Raw genomic sequence first — 14646 nt, 5'->3', positions numbered from 1 at the left:
GCTTTACCTCACCAACCCCATTTTGTGAGTTATCACACTACTTGTCCTGCATTCAGTTAACTTGCAGTGTTCAGATTTGAACAAAGTGGCAATTAATGTTCCTACCTTGCAGTGACTGCCTTGGAAAGAGGATCAGAAAACATTTGTGAAGCAAGAAACAGACACAGTGGCATGCGAAATTTTGGGCTCCTCTGGTCAAAATTTCTGTTACTGTGAATAGCTAAGCGAGTAAAAGATGACCTGATTTCCAAAAGGCATAAAGTTAAAGATGACACATTTCTTTAATATTTTCAAAATAACAAAAACGGAAAAGGGCCCGAAGCAAAAGTTTGGGCACCCTGCATGGTCAGCACTTAGTAACACCTCCTTTGGTAAGTATCACAGCTTGTGAACGCTTACCTTTGCTCATTGCGGCCAAAAAGTTCTATTTTAACTTCATCAGTTCACAGGACTTGTTTTCAAAATGCATCAGGCTTGTTTAGATGTTCCTTTGATCTTTTTGAATAGAACTATCTGGCTGCATTGAACAAAGGTGTGTTTGGAGAAAAAAAGGTGCAGAATTTCATGAAAAGTACACCTCTCCAATTGTTAAACACGGGTGGATTGATCATGCTTTGGGCCAGTGGCACGGGGAACATTTCACTGGTAGAGGGAAGAATGAATACAATTAAATACCAGCAAATTCTGGAAGCAAACATCACACAGTCTGTAAAAAAAAAAAAGCACTGATGATGAAAAGAGGATGGCTTGTACAATAGGATAATGATCCTAAACATACCTCAAAATCCACAATGGACTACCTCAAGAGGTGCAAGCTGAAGGTTTTGCCATGGCCCTCACAGTCCCCCGACTAAACATCATCGAAAATCTGTGGATAGACCTCAAAAGAGCAGTGCATGCAAGACAGCCCAAGAATCTCACAGAAGTAGAAGCCTTTTGCAAGGAAGAATAGGTGAAAATCCCCCAAACAAGAACTGAAAGACACTTAGCTGGCTATAGAAAGTGTTTACAAGCTGTGATACTTGCCAAAGGGGGTGTTACTAATTCCTGACCTTGCAGGGTGCTCAAACTTTTGCTTTGGGCCCTTTTCCTTTTTTGTTATTTTGAAACTGTAAAAGATGGAAATAAAAAAAGTACTCTTGCTTAAAATATTAAACAAATGTTTCATTTTTAACTTTATTCCTTTTGGAAGTCAGGTCATCTTTTACTCGCTTAGCTTAGAAATGTTGACCAGGGGTGCCCAAACTTTAGCATGCCACTGTAACCTTTCAGTTTAATGTTTATCTAGAAGTAGTTTAGAAAAAGAAGCATGTTTTAAATTGCAGGAAAAGGAGCGGATTGGTGAGAATAGGAGGTATATCTAATGGGAGGGAGCAAAGGGATGGAGACCATTTAAAGACTGAAATGAGAAATTACTTCATTTGGAGGGCAGTGAATCTCCAAAATTGTTTAAACGGTGAATGTTCAAAATTAAATCAAAGCAAAGATTGGTAAATTTCTGGATGTTAAACAAAATAAGGAAGATAAGAAGAAGGCATGAAATTGAAGATTAAAAGATTTTTCTGAATGGCAAAACAAGGTTGAGAGACTAGGTGACCTCTTATTTCTTATGTGTGTGTAGATGTGGACATTGCCTTTATTGTCTCCACCTCTTCCTCCTCTGCAAGTTTTTATAAAAGTCTAATTTTATCAATTCTAATGAAAGGTATTCATCCTGAAGTTTAGCTGTTCATAGTTACCTGATTTATCTGAGTTGTGCTTCAGCTCCTCTGCTGTTGAAACCTGTCACTATTGTATTTTGTTGTCTCTCAAGTTTGACTCTGCCAATGAATTACTTTGTTCTACCCACTTTAAATTTGACATCATTCAGAGCTCTGCTATGCCTGGTAGCTGGCCAGACTTGCACTAAGTTCTGTCCACTCATCACTCACTGTCCTGTCAAGTCAAGTTTATGGTCATTTGACTGTATACATGTATATAATGCAAATAGCCAAATATAGAAACAAAATAATGTTTTGCCAAGGTTGGATGCACAGTGGTACACATAACACATGATAATTTATGAATTTGATAAAATCTGCAGAGGAATCATATATAAATAACAAAGTGCAATATTAAATACTGTAAGGTATAGAGCAAATTAACCAATTTGCTCTCATTCAAGCAACTTGATTTTAAAATCATGGTCTTGGATCTTAAACACCTGAATGGTCTTGGCTGGCTATCTGTGCAATCATCTCCAGCTCTACTACTTTGACTACATTTAGGGCATCTTGAGCATTTCTCCAATAGTGTTTGATGACCATCCAGTCAGCTGCCCCATTCTCCAGAATTCCCAATGAAAAACAATATACTGTAGCGGGGTGCTACGCGCAGCGCTGAAATTACGACACGGAGTCGATAAACTGTAACCACAGAATAAGTTTATTTCAAAAACACAGTCTTGCTTTAAAGCCTGTCTCCCCCACTCGATACTTTGAGAGGCACGTAACTGAAACTCCTTGAGGCTATCTACCTTTGTCTCTGGCTCTGGCTAATTGTCAGCCGGTTTGAGTGTGCTAGTAATTGGGTCGCCACAATACGAACATTTTCTCCTAAGACATATTTTAAAATTTCTTTGCTTGAGCTTCTACAGCCCAATGCCACCTGATTGAATGAATTAGTTTTCCTACATTAGAAACAATGGATAAACTGCCTCTGCTGCCTCTGTACTTTATTATCACTGTTGCCATGAATTTCATCCATTTTCCCAGTTTTCAACTAATACATTAATTCTTGACTGATACTACTTAACTTTTGGGTATTTATCTCTATTTCAAGATTTCCACATGTGCATTTTTTTTGGGTTTTTTAAGTAACAATGTCATATGCTTCTATCTATCACTATTTCAATAAAATACTCGTACCTACCTTAATTTTCTCTAATTTTGCTCAATGTTCTCTTGATTAGCTTCTTATTCTTCACTGTCTTCATTTTATTCAGAACTTCTCTGTCTATTCTTTTCCGTGTTTACAGTTCCATTCATAGGTGTAGTTGCTGTTCGGCTTCCATTTCCACCAGAATGATTACTTTGCTGTTTGAGAGGCCTGCTGTGTGCAAGGTGGTTGCTATGTTTTCCAATTAATGAGAGCACTCTTTAAAAATCTATTAATTTAGAAGCATTTCAAGACGTCCTGAGGTCTATAAGATAAAGAACTAGTCTGATGCTTGTACTTTTATACTTTATAATTGTAATTGCATACTTTTTATGTATTTTGTATTAATTTTAATTGCAGCATTGTTCCCTGGGATATTTTTCTTTAAGGATATACAGTATAAAACAACTTCAAAACTAACATTGGCACACTATACTAGCATAATTTCTTGGGTTTAAATACTTTGGTCAGAAATACCTCTTTCCCACTATGCACGGCAGTCATGTAATCTTAATTTATTTTGGCAGTAGCTGATTTATTAAAAAAAAGTGTTTTGCATTTCCATTAATCCTGTAATTTTCCACTTGCTGATGTTTAAAGAAAAGCAGAAACAGTGTAGGGCATTGCTAGCAAAGGAAATTGGTTAAATTATTGAATAGTTTGATGCAAGGAAACATTTTTTAAAAATCCATATAGGCAATTTAAAAGGGGACAAATGCTTAAGAAAATGGATTTTCTTCATGTCTGCAGCTAATTTGTGGCTTTAAAACAAAGGCATGTTTTAGGTTTATATATATTTTTTATAAAGTATGTTATTTAATTTGATTTAATATGGCTCATGTTTTAGGATTCAGGATGCCCTGAAATTCAAACAGGTCTACAGTCCATCTATCCATCAAATCACAGCAGAAATCAGCAGTCAAATTTTGAATCTGTACAGTCTGGAAAGAGAAAGAAAAAACAGAAGATGATACGTGCTGATCCCAGCATCTTAGGTTGGTATTTTTATAGAGATACTGTCTCTATGTGTTTAACAAATAAAGCATTTTGCAAAATCAAGTGTTCTGCACCATATATTTTTAGATCATTGGTGATCAGTTGATATTTCCTTCATCAGCTGCAATTCTTTTTTACTGAAGCGCCAAAGTTAGCATGGAATCCTTAATGGGGAAATCTGGCCTGACAAATCTGTTGAAATTCTTTGAGGAAATAGCAGGCAGGATAGACAAAGGAGACTTGGATTTTCAGAAGGCCTTTGAAAAGGTGCCACACATGAGGCTGCTTCACTAATTAAGATGCCATGGAATTACAGGTAAGATAGCAGCATGGATACAAGATTGGCTGACTGGCAGGCAGCAAATATTGGGAATAAAAGGGGCCTTTTCAGGTTAGCTGCTGGTGACCACTGGTGTTCCACAGGGGTCGGTGTTGGATGCTTTTCATTGTTATATAATGTAATGGAATTGATGGCTTTTTGCCGAAGATACAAAGAGAAGTGGAGATGCAAGTAGTACTGAGATAGTAGAGAGGCTACATAAGGATTTAGATTGGAGAATAGGCAAAGCAGATGGAATACAATGTAGGGAAATGTATGGAAATGCACTTTGTTAAAAGGAATAAATATGTACACTGTTTTCTGAATGGGGAACAAATTCAGAAGTCCAAGATACAAAGGGACTTTGGAGTCATGCAGGATTCCTCAAAGATTAATTTGCAGGTTGAGTTAGTGGTAAGGAAGACAACCATTTCAAGAAGACTGGAATATAAAAGCAAGATGCAATGCTGTGGCGTTAGGAAGCATTGGTCAGATTTGGAGTATTGTGACAGTTTTAGGGCCCCCATCTAAGAAAGTATGTGCTGGCATTGGAGAGAGTCCAAAGGAGTTTCATGAGAATGATCCTAGGGCTAGGAATGAAAGGGTTAACAGGTGAGGAGTGTTTGATGGCTTTGGGCCTGTACTCACAGGAGTTTACAAGAATGAGGGGGAGGATCTCATTGAAATTTACCAAATAGAAACAGAAAACCTACAACACAATACAGGCCCTTCAGCCCACAAAGCTGTGCTGAACATGTCCTTACCTGAGAAATTATCTAGGATTACTCATAGCCCTCTATTTTTCTGAGCTCCATGTACCTGTCCAGGAGCCTCTTAAAAGACCCTATTGTATCCGCCTCCACCACCATCGCCGGCGGCTTATTCCACGTGCTCACCACTCTCTGCATAAAAATACTTGCCCCTGATATTTCCTCTGTACCTACCTGCAAGCACCTTAAAACTGTGCCCTCTCGTGCTAGCCATTTCAGCCCTGGGAAAAAGCCTCTGACTATCCACACGATCAATACTTCTCATCACCTTATACACCTCTATCAGGTCACCTCTCATCCTCCGTCGCTTCAAGGAAAAGGCTAAGTTCACTCAACTTATTCTCAGAAGGTGTGCTCCCCAATCCAGGCAGCATCTGTGTAAATCTCCTCTGCACCCTTTCTATGGTTTCCACATCCTTCCTGTAGTGAGGCAACCAGAACTGAGCACAGTACTCCAAGTGGGGTCTGACTGGGGTCCTACATAGCTGCAACGTTACCTCTCGGCTCCTAAACTCAATCCTACGATTGATGAAGGCCAATGCACTGTATGCTTTTTTAACCACATATTGAAAGGCCACAACAGAGTGGACATTGGGAGGATGTTTCCTATAGTGAGGGAGTCTAGGACCAGAGGCACAGCCTCAGAATGGAAGGACATCCCTTTAGAACAGAGATTAGGAGGAACTTTTCCAGTCAGAGGGTGAAAGCCTTGAGGGGACAAGAAAATAAATGGGAAGGAAGGTCCCTGATATGTAGAAGGTAAGAGATTTAAATGTTTAAACTGCTAATAATAGAGCAATTTTCTTTTAAAAAAGAGCATTCTGAAGGGGTTGCATATAAGACAACCAGAGTCATTATCTGCATGCTGGAAATGTGAAATAAAAATTCCAACTATTCTATTTAATTCAGTATTGAATCTGTTCCCTCAGCTTGTGTGGGTTTTATTGGAACAGCATAAGAGGCTAAGAACAGAATGGAACAGAAATCATATTAAGGGTGGATAGATACCAATGGAATTGAAGGAGTAAACCACAGTATTTCAAGTAAGAGTATTGAAGAGGGAATGTTCATGCATGATTGAGATTGTGTCAATATCATTTTCTGCACATTTGTTTTATTCAGAGCCCCTTTGTCCACACTTTCATCTCACTTCACATTTATTGGAGGTTCTCTCACCATCTCTAATTTGATGCTAACCTATCTGCGCTTCCACTGTTCTGTTGGGTAGAGAGTTCTAGGATTTAATCCAGCAGTGAAGGGCTGACCTACATTTTACGAAATCAGGATGGGAGGTGGTGATATTGTGCTGCCTTTGCTCTCCTTGCTGATAAAGTCCATGGGTTTCAGAGGTGTTGTCAGAGTAGCTTGTTTGGCTAACTACCATGTGTTTCTTACATGGTACATACTGTGCAGTGGAGGGAATAAAAGTTTTAGGGTAGTTGATGAGTGCCAATAAAGGTTTTTTTGTCTTGGATAATGTTGAGCTTTCCTGTGAATCCAGTAGTTTGGAGAGTGGTTTCTGTGTTTGAAATTGCATATATTAAAAAAAGCAGTTGCTTCATTTGTTCAGCACTTCTGATTAAACATAGTTGCGGATGGGCAACTTTTAGTATTCACAATGCTGGGACTTGCTTCATTTGGTATAGATGTCCTTGGAGCTGTATCCTCCTACTAACAGTCTTATTACACTATATGGAGATTAGATGTGATAGGACTGAAAGGCTTTGATCTGATCTGTTATTCTTGAAAGTCACTAAGTTCTGTCTCTTGAATGTTTTTATTGCTTAGCTTGCAAGTAGTCCTGTATGGTAGCTTCATTAGATTGGTATCATATTACTTTTGAGTATGCCTGATGGTATTTCCATTTTTCATGAACCTGTGTTGATCACTTGACTTGATAATTGTAGAATGAGGGATGTGCAGGCCATGAATTTACAGATTGTTTCAGTGTACATTTCTGCTGCTGAAGGTCTACAATGTCTTGTAATTGAACTGAGATCTGTTGAGTTGATTGCCTTGTTTATTGATGTGCCACACACCATAATGAATTAAGTCCTCCATATGATATGTTTACAAAACAAAAACAGTGGTCACTTCTAATGTTGTTGTGACCAGATACATCTAACGTGGATAGATTGCTGAGGATAAGATTAAGTAAGTTGTTCATTCATTATCTGTCCCAGAACCAGTCTGATAGCCATGTTCTTAAAACACAACCTGCTTGGTCAATGTGGTAAACCAAGCATTTTGAGTTAAAGCTGTTGAAGATTACTAACCAGTCTGCTTTCTATGCCCTTGCTAATTTTTTTTAATATTATGTATTGCTTAAGACGAAGAAGAACTGATTCATCAGCTGGGAAGGATAATAGGTGGTAATCAGGCGGTTTCCTGGCCCATGGTTAACCCAATGGGATGTAATGACCTCATGAGGTTTGAGGTTTGGAGTCAATGTTCAAGACATTCCATGCTGCTCCCTTTCTCCTCTTGTCTATTGTGCTGCCACCTCTGGTGTGGCTTGACAGAATGTACCCATTCTTCCTATGTTTTTTATAGTGGCAGTGGTATTTCTGAGTAGCTTACTGGGTCAGTTCAGAGGACATTTGAGGATGTCCATGAAGAGTGTCCATGGCTCCATATAGGCCAGCCAGTAAGGATGACAAATTTTTCTGTGTAAGATGGTCATTGAATTTAAATCTTATATCCATCCCACAATGTGAGGGAGTAAGCATTTGCAATGACTTATTTTCATTAATGTGATAATGAAAACTAAGATCACTTAAGTGTATTATTTATGCCCAGATTCTAGGTTATTAACTAAATTTAAATTCCACAGCTGCCATGGTGTAGTTTGAATTTGCAGATCCTGATTACCGACCTGATCATTTTATTCCCTATGCAACCACTTTACATAGAATACGCTGCGTGTTTCAAATAAACTGAATCAATGATTGGAATTATTTAGGTGAAATTCCCTCAGAATCACTTTAAAATACTAAGTTAAAAACAATCAGCTATATCAAATAGAAAAGTTAGGTTCACAGATGTGCAACACTAGAAATAGAGTTTTAGCGTAGATAAATAAATGTTGCCTTTTTTCCTTTTTCTTTACAGGTTTTTCTGTAAATGCTTCATCAGAGCGCCTGAACATGGGAGAAATAGAGACACTTGATGACTACTGAACACAAGCAAACTCTTGATTTATTTAAAAAGTTGTTAATCATGAATTCTGAATGCATCAACCAATCTCAGTTAATTAAAAAAAAATATGTCACCATGAGTTCATGTCTGTCTTTGGTACTTTAATGTATTTTGTTGTGGCCCCTTCACCTGTAAAGCAATCATGTTTCAAGTACAAAGCAGCCAGTTCAAAGGGCTCTGCACCAACTTGCAAGTTTCTGAGCATAGAATTACTGGTTCTATAGTGTAACATGGATGGTGCAGTAAAATGCAGTGCATGTCCTATAAACACTTGTTTACTTATAAGTTTATTATTGGATTTTATTCAGAATACATGATTAACAGGTCTATTCAATGTTGGTCATGTTAACATCAATTGTTTGGTTGAACATTACAGAGCAATTCTGTCAGTAATGTATTTATAAGATAATTCTATAATTCACATGTTGAAGTGCTTGCTTTAGTACTGAGATGTATTGAAGATGGTTTGGATATTGTTAAGATATCCATTCAGTTTATGTGAGGAGTACCTAAACTTGCCCCTTTTGAGAAGATATACATTTTTTTGGCCTTGTACAGTTTTTTTTAAAAAAAATTAATATATTTGCAATATTCAATACAGTATAGCCGTCTTGAAATATGCAGCTATAATTGATAAGTCAGTTGAAATATTTCTGGATGTCCAGAAATCATGGTTTTCTTAGTTATGCAATTGCTACATGAAGGCTGCAATGTGTAACTAGAGACATGTAAGAAATTTTACTTTCCCCCTACTGTTGGAGCATGCATGTGCAGGCCAGTGCCCAATAAGGAGCTTTCTCTCTTAAAGGGGCTGTATCCACTTCTTGTTCAGGTTATATTTTAAAATTGTTCAATAGTGTATCTTTTACAGCATCTTGGCCTAATCAACATCTGTTCATACAACATGAAGGTGACTATAAAAAAAATGCTGCAGCTACTGTGTGCCACCAGTTATAGTGCAACATCGAATTTGCAGCTTACTGTATTTAGGTGTACAGAAGATTCCCTTTGAAAGGGAACTGGGTAATTGACCCTTTGGTGACTGAAGGACTCTTTTAGTTTCTGAGAAACATGTTTTGAATCACTTTTTTTTAAAAAATAAGATTCTGTACAAACGTTATGCTAATATTAGACTGAGAACAGAGTTATATACACAGAACATGTCTCTAAAATGGATTCTGAATTAAAGAAAATGCAGTGAAACTGATATGCTGTCACTGCTTGCTTCATGTCACTTTTCTAAAATCAGTGCTTTTAATGGTTTTCCAATTCTGTTCAAAGTAATTTTGAAAGTAGACACAACTTGTCCTCTTTCCCAATTGCCCTACAGAGGCAAGGGTTAAATTGGCAGCTGAGTGGTGGTATATGCATAAATTTGATCCCACCACCTTGGCACTACGTTAGAACTCACCACATGCCACTTTTTGTTATCCTTTGTATGCTTTATGCACCTGTACACTTTATGGACATTTGTTCCAGTTAAATACACATCATCAGAAGGGCAGCAAATCAAAATCCATAAAACTACAATGCAGCCTTAATTTTATTAAGGTGCTTTTCTACTTTTGTTAATTGCAAGTATTTTGTCTGCTAATAAAGTGACAGTAGCAAGAACCCTCTTCCATTATGTTGAGGCAGTGCTTGAAATGTCCTGAGGGAATAAAGGACCCCCATTGTTTAGCCATATTGGAATTTGCACTAAGGATTTCATCTCCTTAAATGCATGATTTATTAAAAAACTGAAATTTAAAAATCTGAAAACATTCTTCATAATAAAATTTGTATACAGGTTTTGAACTGTTTCTTTTGTGACATCTGCATTACTGGCATCCATCTGCACACCTCAGTAGAGCAGCTGCTATTTTCTCTTTGTAAAAAGAAATTCATTTACATAATGCATTCATCAAAACTACTGTAATTCTCAATTTTTGTTGACAGTTGAACACTATCTTCATCCCTCATGTTTTAATATTCAAAGGACATTTTCAGAGGTGTATCTTCAATTTAAGGATGATGTCGTGATAGTGGCATCTATCAGATTATATATAATCAGTATATTGAAGAACTAATTATTAATCTAGCACAATGCAGGAAAAATTAAAACAAAATCCCAGGAATTGCTCTTACAAAGAAATCATGTGTCTTAAGCCGAGAAATATAGTTATTTGTGGAAAGCAGAATCCTTTTTAAAAAATAACTTTCAATAAGTTTTATATCTTTAAACTAAAACACTGGGATGCAACTACGTATTCCATTTAAAAAGCTATTCTAATACTTGTAACATTTCTGCACTGTGGGTTTTGAGATAACTATGCAGCTATCCTTGGCATGTATTTAATTTTCAGGATTTTTTTTGTTCATTCTTTAACAAATGAAGTTGAAATTCAATTTGTCCATACTATTCCCAACGTTTTACTGCTTCCACCATGTACCAAATTAGAAGATTGAGTGGTTCTCATTCAGGTATTTGAGAATATTGTAGTATCATCACCTTCAGATATCAGAGATATATTCCTTGTCTTTGTTGCATAGAATTTCACACAAAGCAGTATTACAATATTAAATTACAATTCTACTTATACATATAATGAATTTTCCAGAGAGGAATTTGCTTTTCCAGTGTTTTGTAATATTGCAACATAATGGTACTATTCCAATCCAAGTAAATTTTAAAAAATGAATGTAGCCAAAATGTTGCTGTGCATCAGTGTATTTTGCCAAGCTAATTGTTTCCCTTTCAGTTTATTTTTATCCCCAGATGAGTCCCTGTTTGGTTAAAAGTTTTTTTTTATTATACTGTACAGAAATTGGTTTTACTTTTAAGGTCAGGATATAATTGTGCCTCAGAACAGTAAACTGATTTGCTTGAAAATTGTCCTTAATAGCAATTTAAAGATGATTTGATTCTTTATAAATTTTAATTTTCTGTAAGTCAGACATTAATGTCTCAACCCAGAAAAAAATGAGATGTGCTTATTTATTTTCCGTTTGATCTAGGAATATTAGTTGGGATTGTTTCTTGTGCAATGGGGAGAGAAAGGTGTGAGAAAAGATCAGTCATTCAACAATCTCAGCTGTGTGAAAATTTGCATTGTGTGTACTGTATCAGAGATGATTATTCATTTCTTAACGCCAAACCATATGGAGGAGATGGAAGACAGAAGATTTTTTTTTCCTGTTCTTGGGGTCTTTTGTGAATGTATATTCACAAATGGTGAATTTGCAATCGTAGATTGATATTTTCATTAAGATGCAAAAATGTGTAAATAAGTTACAAAAATAAATGACTTACAAAAGTACAATGTTTGTTCTTTAATTTTACATTTAGTGATCCAAGCTAGAGCTCAATTTTCATGTAAACTGCACAAGTTTCCAGTTATAAAGAACAGGTGGAGAAGCAAGTTTAAAATGAAGATCTGAAAATCTAAAAACCAAGAGAAATTAAGAGATCAAGGGCAAGTAGAAAAGCAGAAGTGTCAGTAAAGAAAAACAAAACCCTTGAAAATAGTGTCACTTAGATAGGGTCATAAAGAGAGCTTTTGGTACTTTGACCTTCATAAAGCAAAGTATTGAAGAACTGCGATGTTACATTGAAGTTGTATAAAGTGTTGGTGAGGCCTAATTTGGAAGATTGTGTGCAGCTAAGTTATAGCATAGGAGAATGAGGGGTGATTTGATAGTTACATTATAATGCAAGCAGGCTTTTTCCACTGAGGTTGGTTTGAGATTTGAACTAGAGGTCAGGGGTTAAGGGTGAAAAGTGATAGGTTTAAGGGGAACATGAAGGAACTTCACTCAGGGTGGTGAGTGTATGGAATGAGCTCCAGTGGATGTGGGTTCAATTTCAAAATTAAAGAGAAATTTGGATAGGTACATGGATGGGAGGTTAAGACATTGAGCTGAATTCTGCAGTGTGCCTAACTGGAAGAAACATACTTCATTAACAAACTTTGGCAAATATTAATTAAGGTCAGTGGGTTAAAGAAAGCTCAGGTGATGTTTTTATAACCATATTAACAATTACAGCACGGAAACAGGCCATCTCGGCCCTTCCAGTCTGTGTTTTAGACAACTTGTGTTGTGCAAACACTCGTTTGTGTTAGGTCTCCATTCATAAAAGTGACTTATGACCAGTAAATTGAAAGAGATATTTGTAAATTGCTCTTTCAGCTGGGATAAATGAGCTCTCAGTGACCAGTGTTGAATGGGTAAAAGGGTAAGGATTGCACTTGTTTTGGAAAATGCTGAGGGAAGAAGAGAATATTGGTATAGACAGAGGAGTTAATCCAATGCTTTGTAGAGTTAGTTTCAGAATTGTAAAAGGGGAAGGGCTGAGTACTTCTGGTGTTACATTGGTCTCAGAAATTTTAGAGTGTAATTCATTGAGCATGGAGGCTGATGTGCTAAAAGGAAATGGCAACAAGAATTACGCTCTGGAAAAGAAGCAGAGATGAAAATACAATTTGTGAAATGAATGGAAATGATATGAACTACAGCTGCAATAGAGTAAATGTACACATTAGTGAGGAAGATGATATAGACAGAGAAACTGGGCAAATGGAAAGGAATTCTTACAGCAGGTAAGGGGGAAGGGGCTGTAGTTCAGATATCTGAGAGTTGGTGGTTAAATTTGACTGTAAACCATATAGTTTAATCTATGCCCACAATTTATTGTGACATCGAGGAGTCATTGGGTCTATGCTTGCTCTTGGCAAAGCAATCCCACCTGCCTCATTTTCCTCTTACTGTGTGCAGTTCTTGTTCATTACTTAACACCACTCCTTCCTTTTATACACTTGAACAACAGAGTAATTTACAATAACTGATCCATCAATGAGTCATAATAACTTACAGAGCACTTTTCATACAATTTGTGTATTCAAAGTGCTTTACAATAGATTAAGTAAAAACATGAAAATAAAAGATAAAATGATGTTAGTTAAAAGCAAGTTTATTTAAGTTTTGAGCTGGCATTTAAAAGTTATTAACTGATCTGAGAGCTCCAGCATGATTATAAAACGAAAACTATTCTGTAATGTTGTATGGTCCCAGACCATTAAGAGGTTTTTAAAAGGTAAAAGAACTTTAAAATCAATTCTAAAAGATAAAAGAAGCAGATGCAGAGTAGCTAGTATGGGAATGACATGTTCCCTTGTCCTTGTTTTGGTTAAAAGTTTAGAAGCAGTCCACTGAATGAGTTGAATTTTGTCAATAGATTGCTTTGGAGGGCCAGTAAAAAGTGAACTACAGTTATCTAGTCTATTGGATATAAAGGCATGAATACTTTTTAGCCATCATTATGTGACTGAAATGGACGTACCTTTGCTATGTTTCTTAAGTATAGAAATGCTGCTGTGGTCACTTTGTTGGTCAATTTAAAATTCAAATCTGAATCAAGGAGAGCACACAGGCTTGCTACTTCTGATTTTACAAGGGGAGCCAAATTCCCAAGTTTATCCCTTGGCTTTAGGTCCAACCAAAGTTTTACCTTTACCGGCTGGACCGGATGGAGTTTCCCCACGATAACCTGAGGGCCTGTGCGACTGAGCTGGGAGAACCACTACAGCGCATCTTCAACATGAGCCTGGAGCAGAGAAGAGTACCCAGACAGTGGAAGACATCCTGTATTGTCCCGGTACCGAAGAAACCACAACCAAAGGAGTTGAATGACTTCAGACCTGTTGCCTTGACGTCGCACGTGATGAAGACCATGGAGCGGCTGATAATACAGAATCTGAGGCCACAAACCAGGCACGCCCAGGATCCTCTTCAGTTTGCGTATAAGGAGAAGGTGGGAGTGGAGGATGCTATCACGTATTTGCTGCATAAATCACTCTCTCACCTAGAGGGGGTCAGTTGTGCTGTGAGGATTACATTCCTTGACTTCTCTAGTGCCTTTAACACCATCCAGCCCAAGATCTTAAGGCACAAACTAATGGAGATGGGAGTAGACTCTCACATGGTGGATTGGATAGTGGACTACTTGACAGATAGACCTCAGTATGTGCGGTTGGGAGACTGTAGGTCTGACACGGTGGTCAGCAGCTCAGGGGTGCCGCAGGGAACCGTACTCTCTCCGGTCCTGTTCACCCTGTACACATCAGATTTCCAATATAACTCGGAGTCCTGCCATGTGCAGAAGTTCGCTGATGACACGGCCATAGTGGGGTGTGTCAGGAATGGACAGGAGGAGGAGTATAGGAAACTGATACAGGACTTTGTGATATGGTGCAACTCAAACTACCTGCGTCTCAATATCACCAAGACCAAGGAGATGGTGGTGGACTTTAGGAGATCTAGGCCTCATATGGAGCCAGTGATCATTAATGGAGAATGTGTGGAGCAGGTTAAGACCTACAAGTATCTGGGAGTACAGTTAGACGAGAAGCTAGACTGGACTGCCAACACAGATGCCTTGTGCAGGAAGGCACAGAGTCGACTGTACTT

The 14646-nt window shown here is 37.5% G+C and overlaps 1 protein-coding gene across 3 annotated transcripts in view; it reads left to right on the top strand.

Annotated features, from left to right (window-relative positions):
- The window catches only part of gigyf2 (GRB10 interacting GYF protein 2), a 160757-nt gene extending 149256 nt beyond the window's left edge, over window positions 1-11501 (top strand). For all 3 annotated transcript variants that reach the window (XM_073040855.1, XM_073040853.1, XM_073040852.1), the window contains exons 29-30: window positions 3764-3911; window positions 8113-11501. In XM_073040855.1, coding sequence (XP_072896956.1) covers window positions 3764-3911; window positions 8113-8180 — 216 coding nt within the window. In that variant the 3' untranslated portion in view covers window positions 8181-11501. The remainder of the gene's footprint in view (window positions 1-3763; window positions 3912-8112) is intronic.
- Window positions 11502-14646: the final 3145 nt, after the last annotated feature.

This window comes from Hemitrygon akajei, chromosome 3 (assembly GCF_048418815.1).
Source record: "Hemitrygon akajei chromosome 3, sHemAka1.3, whole genome shotgun sequence".
Classification (NCBI taxonomy): domain Eukaryota; kingdom Metazoa; phylum Chordata; class Chondrichthyes; order Myliobatiformes; family Dasyatidae; genus Hemitrygon; species Hemitrygon akajei.
The sequence above is the reverse complement of the archived record's forward strand: the minus strand, read 5'-3'. Positions and strand labels throughout refer to the sequence as shown.